Source organism: Spea bombifrons, chromosome 2, assembly GCF_027358695.1.
Source record: "Spea bombifrons isolate aSpeBom1 chromosome 2, aSpeBom1.2.pri, whole genome shotgun sequence".
Taxonomy (NCBI): Eukaryota; Metazoa; Chordata; class Amphibia; order Anura; family Pelobatidae; genus Spea; species Spea bombifrons.
In genome coordinates this window covers 121144077-121164368 of record NC_071088.1, presented here as the reverse complement: position 1 = coordinate 121164368, position 20292 = coordinate 121144077, and the positions used below count along the sequence as shown (strand labels likewise).

Sequence of the window (20292 nt, the reverse complement as noted above, 5' to 3'; positions counted from 1 at the left end):
GTAGGGAGAAGTAGTGCTGAACTCATTCAAACTTCTGTCACATCCACGGGGGATATGAACAACCCGGTATAGTCAGTCCAGCGTCCCCTTTTAACCCAGAAACAGTATATTCAACGTAGAGGGGACGGATAGGGTCAAAACAGATAAAACGTTATAACTCTTCATATAAATCAACACATCTCTAAGCAGATTCCTACTTAACGTGCAGCAGCTCATTGCCTGCGCCAAGCAGCAGCACTATGCCCATTTTACTTTTCCTGCTAGATACGTCCGCGTCAATGAATCAGCGCACCCACCTGGGCACTACCTACCTGGATATAGCTAAAGGCGCTGTAGAGACTTTCATGAAGGTATAGTACCCAGCCAGTGCCCCCTCCCTCACCCGCTGGGGTGTAAGTGGCTGAGCACCCGTTGCATGTGCGGGACTCCCACCTGCACCCCGAGGATGTGTGCACTGCCTGCTTGTGTCTGTGTGTGTGCTGATCCCAGTCTACCCCTCTCTGTTTCCCCAGCTCAGATCCCGGGATCCTGCCAGCAGAGGAGACAGGTACATGCTGGTCACACTGGAGGAGCCTCCTTATGGGATCAAGGTAAAAAAACAAACAAACCCCCAAACTGCTGCTGCCACCCGCCCCCTGTACGGTTATCGCGATGGCTGAGAGTGGCTGCCGTACCGCGACTGTGCCAGCTCCGGCACGCAGCCCCTCTCATGGCTACACACACAACAAGGAGCTGACAGAAACATGGCCGACTTCCCCGCTCCCCCCTCCTAACCCAGATCAGCAGCAATGAACTGTGGGAGATGTGGATTCAAGTTAAAAGTGACATCCCCGTGGGGAGTATACACGGCGCGGTACACGGGCCCTGGAGTATGAGGGCTGCACTCGTGTGACACTTTGACTCCCCCGGTGACACCTTCAGATATTATTGCAGGCATTACTCTCACGGACACTTCTTAACCTCCCAGTTTTTTTGTTTTTTTAACCCCTTAATGACTCGTAGTATATCGTGGGACAATGGCTCTTTTAACATTTTTCAGTGTTGCTGTTTAGCTGTATTTTTCTTCTTTATTATTCTTTAATTTTTGTCATTATTTTTATCATATCTAATTTACTACAAAACATTTTTTTTTGTTCAATTACTTTTTCTCACTTTTTTTTTTTTTTTTAGAAAAAAATCTTTTAATCTGCAAAAACTAATGAAAAAAACCTGCTAAATAGATTCTACTATTTCTCCTGAGTTTAGAAATACCCAATGTTTTTATGTTTTTTTGCTTTTTTCTGCACGTTACGGGGCAATAAGTACCAGTAGCGTTTTGCTATTTCAAAACCATTTATTCCCCGAATCTGGTCATTCTGCCCCATGTGCTATTTCGGGTATCTTTGAAGCCGGCCAATGCCGGCCATATTATGCAGAGCTGTACATTTTTTTTGCTACATTATTATTGAAAATAACCAAATTTTTAGTGACGTCCCATAAAATGTTCTATACTTTTTTTTCTTTTTTTTTTTCTTTGGGGGGGTTAATCCCTACTTTGTTACCTTATTAGGGCTAAATTAGGTTTTAAAGAACTGGTGATCAAAGTTTAGCATCACCATTTCTTTCGGTGTAAAAAAGTTTTGTTACAGCTATGTTTCTGTAACCGAGTGACATTGGAATTTATTATCACCTTGCGCGATATATCTGTTATCTTATGGGCCTTTAGTAACATGATTTCCACGTGTAGAGATCTGAATGACACATGCTCTTATCTTTATACTTTGCAGGCTGGATGGAAAGAAAATCACGCAACCTTTATGAATGAGCTGAAACATCTTCAGGCAGTTGGACTCACCACCCTCGGTCAATCCCTAAGGACAGCCTTTGATTTGTTAAATTTAAATAGATTAGTAACTGGCATAGACAACTATGGGCAGGTAGGTTGTACGGTGTTAAACATAAACATATTACACTTACACAATATATATCTATTTTGCTTTACGGTCTCAAGATGAAAAGGGGTGCTTGAACTGTCTGTATTTGGATCCTGTATCTGCAAAAACACCAACCTTCCGTAATGTGTGAATGAGTTAAATACACGTGCCTTGTCTCAAACATGCTAGCATGCCCTAAAATGGGCAACATATTAAGTACGGTAAAAAAAAATAAAATATATATATATCTTATGACACCAATACATGATAAATACGAGCAGTGACAGACATATGTCACTTGCTAACCTTATTGTGTTGAGTATAGTAGAAAAAAACCCTAATTATAGTAACTTTATGTGCGTTTACTGTCGGTTCACTTTAAATTCAGGATGGCAAGTGTCATCAGGCCTGGTCTGGCACATCGGGCAAATAGCCCGCTTGACTGCTGGGCAACAGATCAAGTGCTGCAGTGTGCCATTGGTCGCCAAGTCATCCCCAGTCTGTCTGACCGTCATGGAAGAAGCTAAGTCAAGTAGCCTGTTAGTATTGGGTTGTTGGAATTAAAACACACTGCAATCAATGACGTGCCCAACATACCTACGGGGAGGTGACTTAGTAGTGAGATGTCAAGAGGTCTCTATCATGACCAGGGAGTCTAACTCATAGGGGTTAAATTAGCGCCTCATTTAATTTTTAGATAAAAACTGCTGGTGGCTACCCTTCATCCAAGCGGGTTACCCTAGGGGATACTCTATTTAACCCCTTAAAGACCAATTATGTGCTTGGCACATCATGTGGTTAAATGAGCTTAGAAAGCAGTCAACAAAGGCTTTTATTGTTTAGGTGGTGGGGTTACAATGTCTTGATATTGAGGCATTCAGCAACACCAACATATATGTAGGGCTGGTGTGTGATTGTCTTCTCCTGGCAAAAGCTTCAGAAACAATCAATGATTGCTTCTGGCACTCCGAGGGTGTTCCTGCATCAGCAACATGCAATCAGCAACATCCTATGATGTTCCTTAGCATGTTCATTGGCAAGGAATTAGTGCATGGAAAGTGTTAAAGTACCACCACTTGAACTACCTTGGGGTCTCTAGTTTTCAGATATATATGGTTTGATGGGGGTAAATTGAATTGGCCAGCTTCAACGATGTCCCAAATAGGACATTGGCACCAGATGACCAGATTTGAGGGAAACATTTTTGAAATAGCAAAACTCTACTTGTACTTATTGCCCTATAACCTATTTGGGTGTTTAAACCTATTTGGGTGTTTAAGCCTATTCAGTAAGTCCACGTGCAAAAAAAAAACAAACTATTTTATACGTTCAGTATTTCTAAACTCAGGACAAGTATTTGAATCTAACATTAGCTTTTGTAGATAAGTCGGAAAAAGGTTTTACATTTTTCACCATTTTTTCTTTTATAGTCAATTAGATGATATGATCAAAATAACGGCATCTAAAGAAAGCTCTTCTTGTCCTAAAAAAAATAACCAAACAATATATTTGTGTGGAGACACTAAGTGAGAAAAGAAAATTATGGCTTAACACAAACACTGCAAAAGTGTTAAATCTGCCTCGGTCACCATGGGTGCAACCCCCCCCAGGCCTTAAGTGTTAACCTGCTGGCTCCTTTATTTTAAGTGCTTTTTAAGTACACCCTTTTGACCAGTGTGCCATTAAATGCATGTACAGACACCAACATAGCCAGGCTTATGGAACAGAACATAAAAACTAAGTGTAAGTGTAAAAATAAGAAAAATAAGCAGTTTGTGGAATTATCCAATCCGCAGGATGTCTCAGTAACTATTCTTTCAACATAGCAAAGTAAAAGCAAAACAAGAAGAATAACAAAGTATCCCCCCCCAAGCAGACATCACAGTGGTTAGGAACCCCCATTTCACTGTCGCTCAGACGCAGCTGTTTTATTTCATATATCCTCCTATGGAAAATCCACTTTACTACCTGTATAACCCAGGGAATGTGATATGTCTATTCTTTTCCGTCTGTTCTCTTATGTCTATTGGCTTTTCATGGTAGTAGCTGCCGCTGTTTGTTCAGTGAGTCCACATTATGGAAAGCTGGCGGTTTAGCTGTCCTTGTAGGCTGAACCAAGCTGTGACAGAAGACACCATACAGAGGTATAATGTCACCATGTCTTCTGAAGGGTGGAAGTTGATCTGTAGGGGATATCAAAGGTTATATTCTGTCAGTGATAGGGGAAGAACGTTCTAAAGCGAGACCCGCGGTTCTCTATGATTCAGGAAGGAGTGCCGAAAATCTCCTAAATTATAAATGTAAAGGATGGTAAGTAAAATAAAACCGCCACTTAAGGATGGAAAAAAAACCCTGGGTGTTTATCTTCTCATCAATAACAGATTTTACATATAACCCTCTTTTTATTTAATTTTTTTTAATATGTTTTAAGTACCCCATCTGCAGGCTTATAGAAGTAACCTAAATTTTACTAATCCAGCATGGTAGTGCAAGGGAAGGGGGTTTCTTTGCCATCCGGGTGGTCCTAATAAATAATTCTCTCTTTTTTCCAATTTTCTTTTATTGTAAAACAAAACAGGTCACTTTCCTATATATACCGTATTTATCGGCACTTTTGATAACTAAAATAAGAAGAGAAACCCTACCTGTGTGTTATACGCCGATTTAAAATTTGCAGCCACGTCTCCCTCGCTTCCGGTCCGGGGTGGGTGCGTGTTATACCCCGGTGCGTGGTATGCGCCGAGAAATACGGTATATTTTAACTACTTTGATAGAAATGCTCTTGTAGTTTTGGTTAGACGATTGTAATTTATTTTAAAAATAGATAATAGAATAAATATAAACCACAATTAAAATAATTTATATGCATATGCTGGTAACGGTTGACCCAACGTGTTTTGCCTTTGAGCTTCATCAGAGATATGGGTAATACAAATGTATAATATCTTATTTTGGGTGCTTTTGTGTACAAAGATGAAGTCTGACGTTGCCAATGACCTAATTGTTAAAAAAAAATATATATATATATATATATGTAATTCCCCAATATGTTTTTTAATCGCCTGTTAAGTTCTCCTTTGACTGTAAGCCGATACTTACGCACCTCGTAGGGAACTAATAAATCACGAAATAGTTCCAGTGTCATCCAGATAAAATGTAAGCTTTATGATCGCGGCATGAGGAGTATATAGCCTCATGCGTTTCACCTTTGCAGCCCTAATCATAGACAAATGAAATAATAATAACAAAAAAATAAAAATACACCCCCATTTATAATAGCCCTTACACCTGGTGGAAGTCCGGTATCCACCTTCCTTCCATGTGTGCTATCAACATTCAGATTAGTGCGTGATTAACCCTTTGTGAGCACAAAAAAATATATATATTAAAAAAATGGCAAAAGTAATTCATATGCAATCCTACTAACTATATAAATGTACTTGGATTTTTAAAAGTTGATCATAATGAGTTAGAAAAAAATATTATAAATCCATAATACACCAAGATGTTGTATAATTAATATTGAATAGAGATTACAAAGCAAACAGATTCATTCAACATAGCAACATCGCTCCTTTAACTGTAAGAACATGTTGAGAACATGTAGTAAAGGGCAGTATGTCCATAGTTTCAGGTTTTCACGTTCTGTCTGCCTTCTTGCTGACAATCAGGTACTGAGAAAAGAGACATTAAGATACCTTTCTCTACAGTATACTTGGTACTTTCATTTATAAGTGAACCGGAAAACAGTTTTTTTTTTTTTTTTTTTTTTTTTAATTCTGTTTAGCAACTGCAGTCATTGTAATTTAGAATCAATGGGATTCATTTTGTTAATGCTAAATTAAAATCCCTGCAGGCGTTAAACTCCCATGGATGAAAAAAAGGAAATTGGGGAGGGGATGTATTCCGTCAAAACATAATTCAGGAATCGAATTGATAAACCATTAACCCAATGAATTAGGTCACAAGTCAAGCTGTCTAAATATTAGGAAATATAGTACAGATCCCTGAAATAATGAATAATATATTCATTGCATAGTAGAATAAATAGGGCGCCGGTGGCTGAAGTATTCTTAGAAAACAATTCCTAGTAGAGCAATCTATCCTTGTGTCCGTCACCAACATCGTTATTGGGGAGAAAGCGAGAGTTTAAGGTATGTTAGTTAGGACAATGATCTGCAACAATGTTGAACAATATAGTAAAAGAGTAAATAATTTCCTCCTAAAAAAGGTGATGTTGGCTTCATGCACGCTGGGATCGGTGGCAGCCGGTGGCAGTGTGAGAGCTGAGGCTAATCCAGTCATAACACTTAGCCAAGGGCCAAATAAGCTTAAAGGGTTTACAGCCAGGCAGTGGTTGGGGATACTTGGGTAGAAATATTCCTACCTGCCTCCATGTTTTGATCTTGTGTCTGTTAGATTGTGTTCCCAATTTTTTAAAATCATGTTCTTCATACATCCCGTTCTTCGGCTTATTTTATAAGGTCTAAAAAAAATGAGTTCTCTGTTTATCCTCTGTGATGAACCATTTAGTAAATATGTCCAAGTAAAAGGAGACACTTGTGACGTTAGTGTTTTATTGTAGCCCTTGACGTTGTGATGGAGCCTATACAGTTATTTCGCACGCTGGTGTTCTCTAATCCTTCCTGTTGACCGGTACTGGATCTATTAATGCGCTTTACTAATTGGCAAACATTTTGTTAGCTGCGTTCGCGTGGTGTGTAGGTTGCTAGTTGTTGCTACTTGATCGTAACCTTGTGTGCTTTTCCATATTCCATAGAAGGCTCTTCACATTTTTTGCAGACAAAGGATTTTTTTTTCTAATTTTCATTCCTTTTTGGTTGTCTTGGAGTCAAATGCTTTGCAAATGTTTTGATTCTTTACATTTTGTACAATCGAGGTAATTCAACGTGCAATAATTTAGACTTGTGAATTCCACACAGTGATACATGCAATAGAGCAATTAATTTAACATTCGTTTGGGTGATTAGTAAACTCAAGCAGGTCTAAGAAATGTTTTCATGGACTAATATATATGAACACCCATAGTTGGGTTAATCCGTTCATATCAGCCTCCTTCATACAATTGTTATCACGATTACTAAAAGACTGTGTCATGTATCTGCCCAATTGCTGGCGTATTCAGGGAAATTACTCCATCGCAGCACATCTGCCTCGCTTTGTGTAGCTGGGATAAAACAAGAAAATGAAGGAGATAAAATATTTTTGATTATAGAGAAGTGCTGGAGAACCAGAACCTTTCCTCAACGCTTTGTGGAACTACTTACTCGGTGAACAGGAGACTGTAAAACGGGACCTGCTAAGACTGAGAGAATTCATCCTGAGATATAAATTATATTTTAACATTCATACACAAAAGACCCAGTGATGCTGCCGGATTCCCTTACTCTATCAGCCTCTACCACCCTTTCAGTAAAACATAACTAATTCAGCAGGGGTCGGTGAAGCAATGCTTTGCTGATCCCGGTATGGGCACATACATTTAAACCAATATTAGTGAAGCTTCATAACGCTTAACTAGCTCTTTTGTACCGTGCTGTACGTGTTGTGCTTGGGCAGAGCTGCCCCCTTAAGAGAACTAAATACGAATCTGCTGTTAAGTTCCGTCCTTTGGTGTATTGCTTGTAAACTAATTAATAAACTAATAAGTGTTACCACAAAAACTTTAGAAACTAAGTCAAATATCACTGAAACGGTTACACAGCTACAAGAGCACACGCTAGAAGTAGATTGAATAGGTTTACTTATGCCAAGAATTGAAGGTTACCGTTACCCTTTACGTAGATAAATCATACTTTAGGGAACTTTAGTCCACGCATCATATCATTTGGGAAATAGTGCTGTGCGTTGACTCTGGCTCCACCGTGTCAGGGTGGAAATATTGCCAGAAGTTACTGTTTTGCATGATATTGACCCAAACGTGAACACATCCCAAGAGAGGAGCACAGGATAGGCGTCCGTTGCGTTCGTGGTGCTCACTCACCATTGCTGGCATTATCCAAAGTGTGTTCTCCAAATGTTTAAGTGTAATCATGGATGGCAAGTGATGAGTGTGTCTTACCCTGATCAGCATGAATAATTTAAAATGACCAGTTATGTATCTTGTATCAACAGAACTATAGCCACGCTATGACATCACACGTTAACAGACTGATACATTATGCATAAAGTAGCAAAATGTAACCAATGTTTTCATTGTGTATATGAAGAACCCAAAAGGTGTGTAGCACGTAGACTGTGCCGAGGCCTCCTGCATCGCGTACAGGTGGCTTAAATCCTTTTGAGGAAGGACCTATAAAATATTTTAATACAAATTCTTTATTTGTGGGCCAGTAAGCTGTTCCTTTATTGGCTTGGGCAGTAGAGCACTTGTGTTGTGTTCTGGTTAATGAAGCATTATAGTTGGACCCTCACAGGCATTCCATTGGAAAGATAGAATGCCAACACGTCTTACCAAACCACTAAGTATTTCAATTTTCTTTCATCCGCAGGGAAGAAACCCTTTCTTCTTGGAACCGGCTATTATTATTGTAATAACTGATGGAAGCAAACTGACAACGAGCAGTGGAGTCCAGGACGAAGTAAGAGCTGTTTCTACAATCGTAGCGGGTTCTGTCTCTAAACCCTTTAACCTAGAGCCGTAGCAAGTCCTCACATTTGCATAGTAGTGTATTCATATGTTAGTAATTTGTACCCTGGTACTTTTATCTTGCCACCATGTTTAGATTAGGTGTAGGAGAATGCCTACTCTGTAGCTGACCCCAATTTCCTCCTATTTGGATCACAATAGCAGTGTAATTTATTGATATATAAATACATTAGGCTGATAATGGATTTGTTACTTATGGTTATCTGAAAGAAAAAAAAAAGAATTTCCAAAGTGCCTGTAGAGAAGAAACGGGTATCCGTTTCCGTATTTTATAATGGTCAATGTACTGCGTTGCTGCTGTTGGCGTGGATTGATTGTGTCTCGTAATGTGTGTAAAATGTACTCCCTCAGCTACATTTACCACTAAACTCTCCATTGCCCGGGAGTGAGCTGACCAAGGAGCCATTTCGTTGGGACCAGAGACTCTTTGCGTTGGTCCTTCGTCTGCCTGGAGCAACCTCTGTAGAGCCGGAGCAGGCAATGGCCGTGTCGTTGGATGAATCGTGCATCACTCCAATGTGTGATGTAACGGGGGGTGAGTGAAGTCTGATTCATTTGGGTATTCTCTATAGCAGCTAAAACAACAAAGAACTTCATGGCAGATAAGAACCATTTGGCGCATCTAGTCTTCCCATTATTCCTGTCCATTATTAAGACTTAAACCTTAATTTGTCCATGGTCTTTTCGTTAGTGTAGCCAAAAGCTTATCACCATACCTGTTTAAATTCCTTGCATAGGAGGCTGATCCATTTATTGACTTCCCTTCCATAAGGGAACACTTCCTTGCATTTCTGTAAGCCTCTAACCTTCTAGTTTTAGACTATGACCTCTTGTCCTGACATTTCTCCTCATTTGAAATAAGCGTGTAATAAACTCGTTTACTTCGTTAAATCCCTCTTTTCTCCTTGAAGCTATACATATTGAGATCGCAATAGCCTTTGTTGATATTTTCCATCCTGCAAATCATTTACCATTTTAGTAGAGTAGGAGATGGCGTCTCCAGAGCTGTACACAATACTTGGTGAGGTCCGAGCAGAGATCTGTCAAGATGGGGACCACCTCCGTTATTCTACTTCTGGGCTGCACTTTGAATGGCGGAAGGAAATGGGTCTAACCAAAAATAACATTTTACTGAATTAATCTTGCATAGCGGTATCAAAGTTATTCCACAATAATGAAAGCTGTGATTACGAGTAAGTGGCATAATGGATATGTTTCACAGTGGTGTAACAATATAGCAATGCCTATTATCTAAAGCAATGTGTTTCAGATGCAGGGACTAATGGTTACTATTGCCATGTAAAAAAATCAAGTGATTTTTTTTTTTTTTTTATTGTATTATTGAATGATATTGTTGCTAAGTGTCATTTATTATTACAGCATTTCAGGCATCACTGCCACCTATGTAATGCCCTTGAATCAGGTATACATCTTGTGCATTTGATATTAATCATAAATGCTACACTTGGGGAAATGATTGGCAGTGTACAATTCTAGGTTAGGACACATAGAACAAGATTAATAATAGTTTTTAAAAGCGTGGTCTTCGTTTTAATGGATGTTTAACGGATAGCATGACTCGCTTAAGATTTAAAATCTCCATCTCTACAATGAGCGGCAGAGCTGATGGTCTCGGGTTGTAAGACCCCTGCATCAAAAAAGCCTTTATTTAGGAACGGGTTTTCATGATCTCTTGAATACTAGAATGAAAAAGTGATGAGATGATGCTCTATGTCCCTCCTGCTTGTGTTGCTCCCCAGGTCGTTCATACTGTGTCTGCTCCCAGAGGATGCTCAACCAGTGTCTGGAATCTTTGGTGCAAAAGGTTCAAAGTGGAGTTGTAATCAATTTTGAGAAGTCTGGACCAGATCCTCCACTTCCAGATGGTAACGACAGTTTTTTTTAACTCATAAGTTTCACTTTTTTTATACTTGTTATCCTAAACACTTTGTATATTCTCAGACATGTATTAATTACAAGAGGAGTCTGTGTATTACTTGGCTAGCAAAGCAAAGACACTTATGTTTAATATGGACACAACGTGTGTGTCGAAATCGTTGTTAGTTACATGGGCCCCCTCATTTGTGGGGTTAATTTGATCAGTACATAAATTCAAAGTAATCCATGTATCTGATGTTGTGGTGAACTGTCAGGGGATCCCCTTGTTTCTTTCTTGACAGCCATACTTTGTAGAATGTTTGTTAAATGAACGTGTCTGGTTTAGGAGAGCAATGTCTTTAGACATAGTATAATACCGTGTCTATGAGTCATGTAGTGTTCTGTATCGCTAAAAAGAAAAATCTCAGACAGATGGGTGATTGGGATCAATAAACTGTCATGCCTTCTCCTAGTCACTCATTTGAAACTTTTTACAGTTTGATGCGTATAATGGCTTTATGGTCTGTTTTGCATATGCGTGAAAGGATTCTGTAAAATCACCCCCCCGATAACATTAACCCCTTCCACTCGCCACCCAGCTCTTTTCATGCAGGAGATTGGTTTAGCCAAAAAACAGTCATCTCCAGCACTGGCTCTGGGAATGCTGGAGGGATCTGTTCAGACCCTTGTGTGCATGTGCAGCAAAGTGCTTTCATTGTTTTCTATGGGATCACTTTCCTGCCACGGACTGAATGCCTATTGTTGTATTCTTCTTCAATTGGGCCGTCGGACATTAAACTATCCCTTTAAGATTAGAAAGTTCCCTTTTTTTTCCCTTTAGCTTGAGAATAAGCGCCTGCTGTATTGAGATCTGTTACACATGATCTTTAGACTCTGAAGCTGCGTACAGATTTGCTGCAGCGGTGCCTCCTTGCCAACTTTTCAAGTCGCCATGGAGATTGAACAGTCTTTATGATTTACAAACTGATTTTCGTACCCCAATGTCAAGATTTATATAAAAAGTGTGAAACTTGATTGGCGAGTGGCATCTAGAACAATTCTCCCCTCTCTAGGATCTTCTCTTATAATGTATAAGGGTTTAAAGCAGGGCATTTCTCTTGAAATTTGACCTTCATGTGCAGCGCATTCTTAAAGACAATTTTAATTATAACATAAAGTTTGACTTCCTTGTAAAGGATTTTTTTCTTAAGATTCTGTTAGAATTTTTTTTTTCTTTCTTCCTGGAAAATTCTCTTCTTGAGATCCGCTGTTTTCTTTAGATGCAGCCTCACAGCTGGTCAGCCTGAGGCATATGCTTATGACCCTTGCTGATTTGGTGAGCAAACAATCTTCTCTCACTGTATAAGCGGTAGCTGTTTGTTCCAAGTAGCGAATGAACGATTAGTTTTTATGCTTTAGTAAGAATACTTTACCTAGACGTGTAAGACTTTGAGTGCTTGGTCTTGAAAATATAGGGTTTTTCTGTACTCTCTTGGTTTTGCAGACGGCCTTCCAGACATGGTCAAATCTGTTGGACCGCAGGCTTGGCACAGCTGTCGTAAGCTGATTTACGTTCGACCTAACCCTAAAACCGGAGTCCCGCTAGGTCACTGGCCAATTCCTGAATCGTTTTGGCCGGATCAGAATTCTCCAACATTGGTAAGTGTTCCTGTTTAATTAATTCATGTTGTGTGCCCTCCTCTTTGTGTTCTGTGTTTTATGATATTGAAAGTGAATAATTTTGCATCTTCTCCCATGTGCAGCCACCTCGCACCTCTCACCCTGTTGTGAAGTTTTCATGCACAAATTCTGAACCCATGGTTATTGATAAGCTTCCGTTTGATAAATATGAGCTGGAGCCCTCGCCGCTGACACAGTACATCTTGGAGAGAAAATCCCCGCATACATGCTGGCCGGTAAGTTATGCATTTGGTCTTTCCCACGAGGTTATAGTCTACTGTCTAATAGAGCAAGGATCGCAGAAGAATTTCTTTACTTGGCAAGTGTTCGGCATCTTAATGGCACAGGTATCATCCAAATGCTAAATACATTTTTACACACAAACCTAAATTCAGAGCCTGCAGTTATATTTCCGTGAAAGTATATTTCTAATAAAAGTACCTATATTTCTTTTCAAAGCTTTGTTTTATCATTTTATACGTATAAATAAATATTTTCTGTTTATTTCAAGGTCTTTGTGTCCAACAGTGCAAAGTATAGTGAACTTGGCCACCCTTTTGGCTACTTGAAGGCCAGCACGGCATTGAACTGTGTGAACCTGTTTGTGATGCCTTATAACTATCCTGTCCTCCTCCCATTATTGGGTAAGTAGCAGTCTTCTACTGCTGACATTCTGGCACCAATAACAGTAGTGAGGTATGAATTGGCTGGAACATTTATCTATAATTCTCACATTTTCCCTATTAAATCAGAACACTTAACAAATGGGTACCTGTAATACACCACCAGAAAATACATGATGTGCATTAACTTTGCTTGCCGCTTTAGTTCTAAATTAAGACTCATGGAGACCACGTTCCTCCTGTGAACCTCTCATTATGCGGCAGGACTCCTCTTGTTCAACTTTCAGTGTTTAGCGATGGCAACTGAGTATCACCTGTCCATGTGTACAGATGGAGTTAGATATTGAAATGCTGGTATAGATCGGGTAATTTTATATGAAGTATAATATAGTACATTGATTCATATTTTTATTGTTTGCCAGATGAATTATTTAAAGTGCACAAGGCTAAACCTTCTTTGAAATGGAGGCAAACATTTGAAACTTATTTGAAAACGATGCCACCTTACTACTTTGGGGTAAGTAGATCTGTACCGCTACAGTGTTACTCACCTTTATTATTCTTTATAGTGACAATGTATTATCCTGTTTTAATGTGAATGCCATATATGATATCAGTGTCAATGAATCTTCCCTTTTTATATCAAACATTATATCACCTGGGTATTACCTATGTGAGTTGATTGAAAACAAATGTGTGTGCGGGGGGGGGGGCAGTTGCTGGAACCCCTAGGACTGATCCTGATCCCACTGATCGTATTTTGTAGACATTCTGCAGTATATCACATTTTAATAGCCATTTTCTTGTATTTAAGCCTCTAAAGAAAGCCTTACGGATGATGGGTGCCCCAAACCTTATCGCAGAAAATATGGAGTATGGTTTAAGTTACAGCGTTGTCTCCTACCTCAAGAAACTTAGTCAGCAGGTACAGTGTTGGATGAAACCTGGGCTTTTATTGTGACATATCTGTTCTGCTTGTTAATCGTGGAAGGATGCAATCTTGGCTTACACTTTTCTTTTATTTATTTTTTTAACCTTTAGGCCAAAATCGAATCAGATAGAGTAATAGGCTTAATAGGGAAAAAGTGCCCCCCCGAAACAGGCATCAAAGTGAGAAGTTGTTCGAACGCCCTGTCCCTGGCCAATAGGAAAGATTTCAAACAGCTTCTACAAGAAATCACCGGAGACGTGCCGCAGCGCCAGTTTGATCTGTCTGTGAAGGAGTTTGCTGGGTTCCAGGTTGCTCTCTTGAATAAGGTGTGTGTTGGTTGTATTAATGTTGTGCTTTCAAAGGTTTGAGGCATTTTGATTTATCATTTAACAAAATACAAAATGAGTGAACAGAACAAAAATCTAAATTTGGTGTGGCTGCCCTTTGCCTTCAAAATTGCATCAATTATTCTAGGTACACTTGCACAACCATCAGAGATTTTGTAGGCATACAGTTTGGTGTACTTGTTTAATCATACACCTAACAGGTGCTAACGATCATCAATGTAATATGTAAGTTGACACACAATCATTAAGGCATAAACAGCTGTGTAGTAGGAATCAGACTGGGTGGGGGACAGCCGTACTCGCTAACAAGGTTAGGTTGCTTAAGAAGTTTAATGTACAAAGTTATACACCATGGCAAGACTGAGCACAGCAACAAGACACGAGGTCTCAGCATCAGCAAGGTCTCTTCCAGGCAGAGATTTCAGGGCAGACAGGGGTTTCCAGATGTTATTTCTAAGCTCTTTGGAGGAAGCACCAAGAAACAGGCAATGTTTAGGACCGTAGAGGCAGTGGTCGGCCAAGAAATCTGGTGCAGTAGATGAAAGAAAAAATACGCTTGCTTTCCTTCACATTCTGAAGATGTCCAGAAGTGCCATCAGCTCAGTATTGCCAGAAAACAGTAGGACTCTGGTACACCTATCTACTGTCTGGAGAAGTCTTCATGGAAGACTTGCAGCCAAAAAACCATACCGCCAGTGGCTAACTCTCCAAGATGTTTGGATCAATCTACTTGCTGAGTTCCTTAAAAAAAAACAAAAAAAACTGTGTGCAAGGGTAGCTAGAAGAATTGATGCCGTTTTGAAGGCTGATTTTAATTAGATTTTTCTTCTGCTCCCTCACTTTGCATTCTGTTAAGTTATAAAATATGTTATAACCTTTTTGAAAGTATTCTTACTTTACAGTATTTTTTCACGCATGCCTTGAACATTTAGACTTTATTTTTTTTTAAATGTATTTTTATTACTTCCCAGGATTTGAAACCACAGACTTTTAGAAATGCCTATGACATCCCAAGGAGAAATCTCTTGGATCATTTGACCAGAATGAGGGCAAATCTTATGAAGTCACGCAAGTCCCTTAGAGGGCAGGATGAAGGTAATGATTTGTTGGCAGTTAATATGTGTAAAATATGTACACTCACTGGCCACTTTATTAGGTACACCTTGCTGGTACCGGGTTGAACCCCGTTTTGCCTTCAGAACTGCCTTCATTCTTCGTGGCATACTCTCTACAAGGTGCTGGAAACATTCCTCAGGTTTTGGTCCATATGGACATGATGGCATCACACAGTTGCAAGGCAAGATGGATCCATGTTTCAGGTTGTTTTATGTCAGTCTAACCCTGCCATCTGAATGTCGCAACTGGAATTCAAGACTCACCAGACCAGGCAACGTTCTTCCAGTCTTTCATTGTCCAATTTTGGTGATCCTGTGCGAACTGTAGCCTCAGTTTTCTGTTCTTAGCTGACAGGAGTGGCACCCAGTGTGGTCTTCTGCTGCTGTAGCCCATCTGCTTCAAGGTTCAACGTGTTGTGCGTTCAGAGATGTTGTTCTGCATACCTTGGTTGTAACAGCCATGCTACGTTCAGTCACTTAAATCCCCTTTCTTCCCCATTCTGATGCTCGGTTTGAACTTCAGCAAGTTGTCATGACCAAGTCTACATGCCTAAATGCATTGAGTTGCTGCCATGTGATTGGCTGATTAGCTATTTGTGTTAAGCAATTGAACAGGTGTACCTAATGAAGTGGCCAGTTAGTGTGTGTGTATGTATGTGTAAAAAAAAAATAAAAAAAAAATATGTATGTAAAATTATTTTAATACCAGCTGTTATCTAAGTTCAGGAGCAATAAGCACTGATCAATACCATATTTAATGATCCTTTCCTATTTTACACTCTCATACGCCGTCCACCAGGTGTATTTTTACTATTCTACAATAACAGAAAATAAAATGCCTTGCAGCAGCAATAGTAGAAGCCAATATGGTGAAGGAATTTAAAAATGCATTGGATAGGCATAAAGCTATCATGACCGGACCAAAGGTGTTGTGAGTGTTTTTCACAGTATGAAAATAAAATGCAGAATAGACAGGTTGAGTGGTTCTTATTTACTGTCAGTGTTTGCTTTTATGTCCCGTACCCAGGATATTTAATGCTATGTATACCCCATGGTTGCAACATTATAGTCAGATGGTTTATGCTGAAAAATAGAATATATATATAAAAAGTTTTATAAAGTCTTCAAAACATTGTTCTGGTGTTGCCAATGTAACGTTAGTATAGTTAAGTGTATCAGGATAGATTCAATTAATAGAAAACAGTCATGTAAGACTGACTTTTTTTTTTAATATAAGCAGCTTTTTTCCCCCCCTAAACTTTAATATTTGGATGTTTTTGTGAAGTGACCATAATCAGAAATAAAAAAGCAAAATAAAAGGATGAGTCTTCCAAGATGTAATCTGAGATCTTGTCTATAATTGAGTCATAGGGGTTTATTCACTAAAGGGATATATGATGGGGGAGTTGTGATTAAATCTCCCTCACTGCGCTGTTCATTTATAAGGACCTGGCAGGTTTCTCCAGCAAGAAGGGCTGAGCTGGTCCTTCATAATGTATAAATTTAAAGGAGTCCTTGGTGATTAATACAGGGCCAGCCAAGTTCTTCTTGCAGAAGAAGCTCACCGGGATTGGCCCTTCTTATTTAATAGTGAAATGTAGGAGCTGAAACACACCTCTTGCAAACTCCGATTAGTTAATAAAACGCCATTCTGTAAGTCTGAATCACTGCAAGTTGGTTCAGATAAAGCAAAGACTGGTGCTCAGGTACGGTTCAGTGTCTTTACATCAGATGAAACACCTGTTCATTTAATCTTGTTTCTTTAGATCTATTGCATAGCATCCCTATTGTTCAGATGGGCAATTACCAAGAATACTTGAGAACAATGCCTTCACCTTTGCGAGAGATCGATCCAGATCAACCACGAAGACTGCACACGTTTGGTAATCCCTTTAAATTGGACAAAAAGGTAATCAATGCGAGCGCTAGCATGCTATTGACGATATCGTGTTTATGGATCATTTAAGTGCACCATTGAAGTATAGATGTTTTTACAAGCGTCTCCAGTCTAAAGAGAATGTTTGGTCTAGAAGCACTCAGGCACCTAGGACCTCCTGTTGCCTTCAAAGCAGTTGTCACCACTTGATACTCTGTGGCTTCCCAACATGTGTATGGGTGTAATATCAGTAGTTTACTGCAAAAAGTATTAAAATTGGGATGTTATCGTAAAAATCTAATTTGCTTCCAGGGAATGATGATTGATGAAGCAGATGAGTTTGTGTCAGGGCATCAGAATAAGCACAAACGTCCAGGGGATTCAATGCAAGGGATCCCGAAGAGAAGACGATGCATGTCACCGTTATTACGATGCCGGCCGCACACTCCGCCTGTGATAAACAACCACATTGTGGGAAAAGGTCCTCCAGCTAATTCACAGCCGCTGGCAGACCTGCCAAAGCCGGTGCCAATAGATAAAAGTAGGTATTCCACAAATGCTGCTCATACCACTCACACTGTTGACCATCCTTTATATATATATATATATATATAATATTCTGCATCTGTGGCCATCTAAAACATTTCGATAAATGATTTAACTATCCATTGCTTAGGCTGCCTGTAGACCTCAATGTTTTCTTTTTGTGTGTAGATTCTGGGTTGAGCAATGACGTACCCGCAAGCGACGCGACAGAAAATCACATTGAAGATCAACTTTCTACAGATTTATTGAATGATCAACTGGAGCCGATGGAGGCCTTATCTAATGCTTCTGTGAACAGCATGGAGGCAGCGGAAGATGGAGAGTCTGGTTATGGGCTCAGTGACAGTGATCAGGACTTTCTTGGATCCCCTAGGCATCGTGACGATGTAGAAAGTGGGTATGAGAATAATGTGTCCGTGTTTACGAACAAAGTGAAAAGCCTTAAGACGTGCCGGAGTTATGAGGAGGTCAACGTAGAGCTGAAAGCACAGATAGTGAAAGAGATTAGGAAACCAGGGAGAAGTAAGTATACGTGTAGGATAACTAATTCACAATTCTGCGTTGTTTGCAAGTTTTCCTTATATGTAAATGTTTTTTTTTTCTCCCTTTTAAGAATATGAAACGATTTTCTCATTGCTGAGAAACGTTCAGGGCAGTTTACAAACACAACTTGTGTTCTTGCAAAATGTCATCAAAGAGGCAGCAAGGTATGTGGCGGTCATAACGATTGGGGCGTTTTCTTTATGCATTAGGAGTTGTATCAATTTTATTCACTTTTGTTTTAGAAGGCTGGATATGGACATATATTATTTACTGTGGTCCAAGGACCATAATTACTTTCTCTTGTATCCGACTGGCAGGCCTGTCTGGCAATTTTTTTGTAGCAGTTTAATGGGGGCATCAAGGGGGCTGTTGCCGTGGTGCCCAAAGTCCCAAAGGGCCCAGCAGCATTTCTGCAGTCCGATCTCTTGAGATCGGTGTAAGGGAGCAGCGGGGTTTGTGATGTTGATGGCAGCTGTGAAGGGACTTGGTTGTCACATTGCATACTGAAAAGCCTTGTTTTAATCCGGTTTCTATATTTATTTGTGTTGGTCAGTTGGGCTAGTATTTGCTTTAGTAAATAGTTTTCGTTTTTTCTTGTGTTAACATTTAGGGCACATGTGGATGTTCTCTTGTTACAATGCAGAGGTTAATGTAATCATACTATATAATTATACTATACACTATATGTATATACGTGAACCCATCTACATAGGTTTTATCTTCACATCGTATTCGAGGCTTGGCCAGTAACTTGTTTTTTCTTCCATGCAGGTTTAAGAAAAGGATGTTGATAGAGCAGTTAGAAGGGTATTTGGAAGAAAATCACAAAAAGGCAAACCAAGGGAACCATTTAAGTAGCTGTTAAGCTGTTCTTACGGAGGAATGCTCTTTGGATACGGAGGGACGTTCTCGCACCTCCGCTCCACGCTGGTATCGTTTGGGACTGAAGGAATCTGAGGCTACCAGACACAGAATCTCAACCGTACAGTTATCATGCCAAATTGGCAATACCATGCCTTTAACCCTTTGCGTGCCAGAGCCAAGAGCGCTGCATTATCTTGAAATCGAAGGAAAGACTGTTTTTAGACGTTCTCAGTAGGCGACAGGCTGCCATGGCAATGGGGCGATGGAAGGTTTTTGAAGTCTGTCATTGGGCAGTATGTGTCGGTTATCCTCAGGCTTCCACCGTGTATCTTTTTTTTTTGTTGTTGCATCAATGCATCACTGGCTGTGATGAGAAGTTTGCCAAAAAACTTAAGGGCTCGTTTAGAGACTGCTTCTAGACCGAAACGCTAGGGAATTTACAGGACCAGGAGCCCACACCCGCTGCAGTAATCCAAAACGTAGGCCTGACTATGTAATTAAAACTCAACCCAGAAGAAGCACATGTTATTCAAGTTAGTATTTTGTACATAGTTATTTTGAATATATTGTAAGTTGTACAGAAGTATTTTGAAAACTATTTAAACTGAGGCACTTTTGCAATTCCAACAATAAAAAAAAGCTCTATTTTAGCATTGGTCACATTTAATGAATGTTTGTGCCTTTTAAATACCAGATGTAGGCTACTTGTCTGATTATATTTAATTTATTCCACCCAACGTCCGGGTTTTATCATGTGATGTTTGCATTACAGACATACCCCACATTAACATACACAGGTCCTGTATAAAAAATGAAAATGTACTTAAAGTGAAGCACTACCTTTATTCACTAAGAAATGCATGTACTGCGCTGCAATCGTCGGGTTATTTCCACCACAAAACACCCGAAAGGCGAACAGACGCGCTGATGTCACGTGTCCGTTCTCGCCAGCGTGCGTAAACGGGAATCCTTGCTTGTGAATGTCCTGAAAGCGGGTTATTGCCGGTATTTAATTTAGAGACCCCGATACTTTTTATTGGTAGTCTACCTTCAAACATGAAACCTTTAAAAATGTGTCTTTAATAGCTAGCAGCATTACTTTTATCAATTTTAGAACCAACAAATGCAGTGTAACTAAAGTGAAATGAAACAAAATATTTCTTTAAGTTCAGGTTAAACTCCTTTTTATGGGAGGAAGGAAGCCCCTGTTAGAAACAATTTAGGTCTGAATATAAGTTTTTATGAAAATGGTACATTTTTTATTCATAGCTTAGTGTGTGTATATATGTGTGTGTGTGTATGTATA

At 39.6% G+C, this 20292-nt stretch overlaps 1 protein-coding gene across 1 annotated transcript; it reads left to right on the top strand.

Annotated features, from left to right (window-relative positions):
• INTS6 (integrator complex subunit 6) lies at positions 1 to 19653 on the top strand. The gene is made up of 18 exons (XM_053456319.1): positions 1 to 350; positions 513 to 590; positions 1767 to 1916; positions 8426 to 8515; positions 8935 to 9118; positions 10344 to 10469; positions 11966 to 12120; positions 12225 to 12377; positions 12653 to 12785; positions 13187 to 13281; positions 13579 to 13689; positions 13806 to 14021; positions 15014 to 15137; positions 16924 to 17066; positions 17346 to 17574; positions 17748 to 18101; positions 18193 to 18286; positions 18894 to 19653. The coding sequence occupies exons 1-18, from the start codon at positions 240 to 242 to the stop codon at positions 18985 to 18987; spliced, it is 2640 nt and encodes an 879-aa protein (XP_053312294.1). The 5' UTR covers positions 1 to 239; the 3' UTR covers positions 18988 to 19653.
• Positions 19654 to 20292: the final 639 nt, after the last annotated feature.

Excerpts from the sequence above, each read along its gene's own strand:
- INTS6 (XM_053456319.1), top strand. The coding sequence starts at position 240 with ATGCCCATTTTACTTTTCCTGCTAGATACGTCCGCGTCAATGAATCAG. Across the intron at positions 12,121-12,224 it reads ATCAGAATTCTCCAACATTG|CCACCTCGCACCTCTCACCC; the intron begins GTAAGTGTTCCT and ends TCCCATGTGCAG. Across the intron at positions 18,287-18,893 it reads GTCATCAAAGAGGCAGCAAG|GTTTAAGAAAAGGATGTTGA; the intron begins GTATGTGGCGGT and ends TCTTCCATGCAG.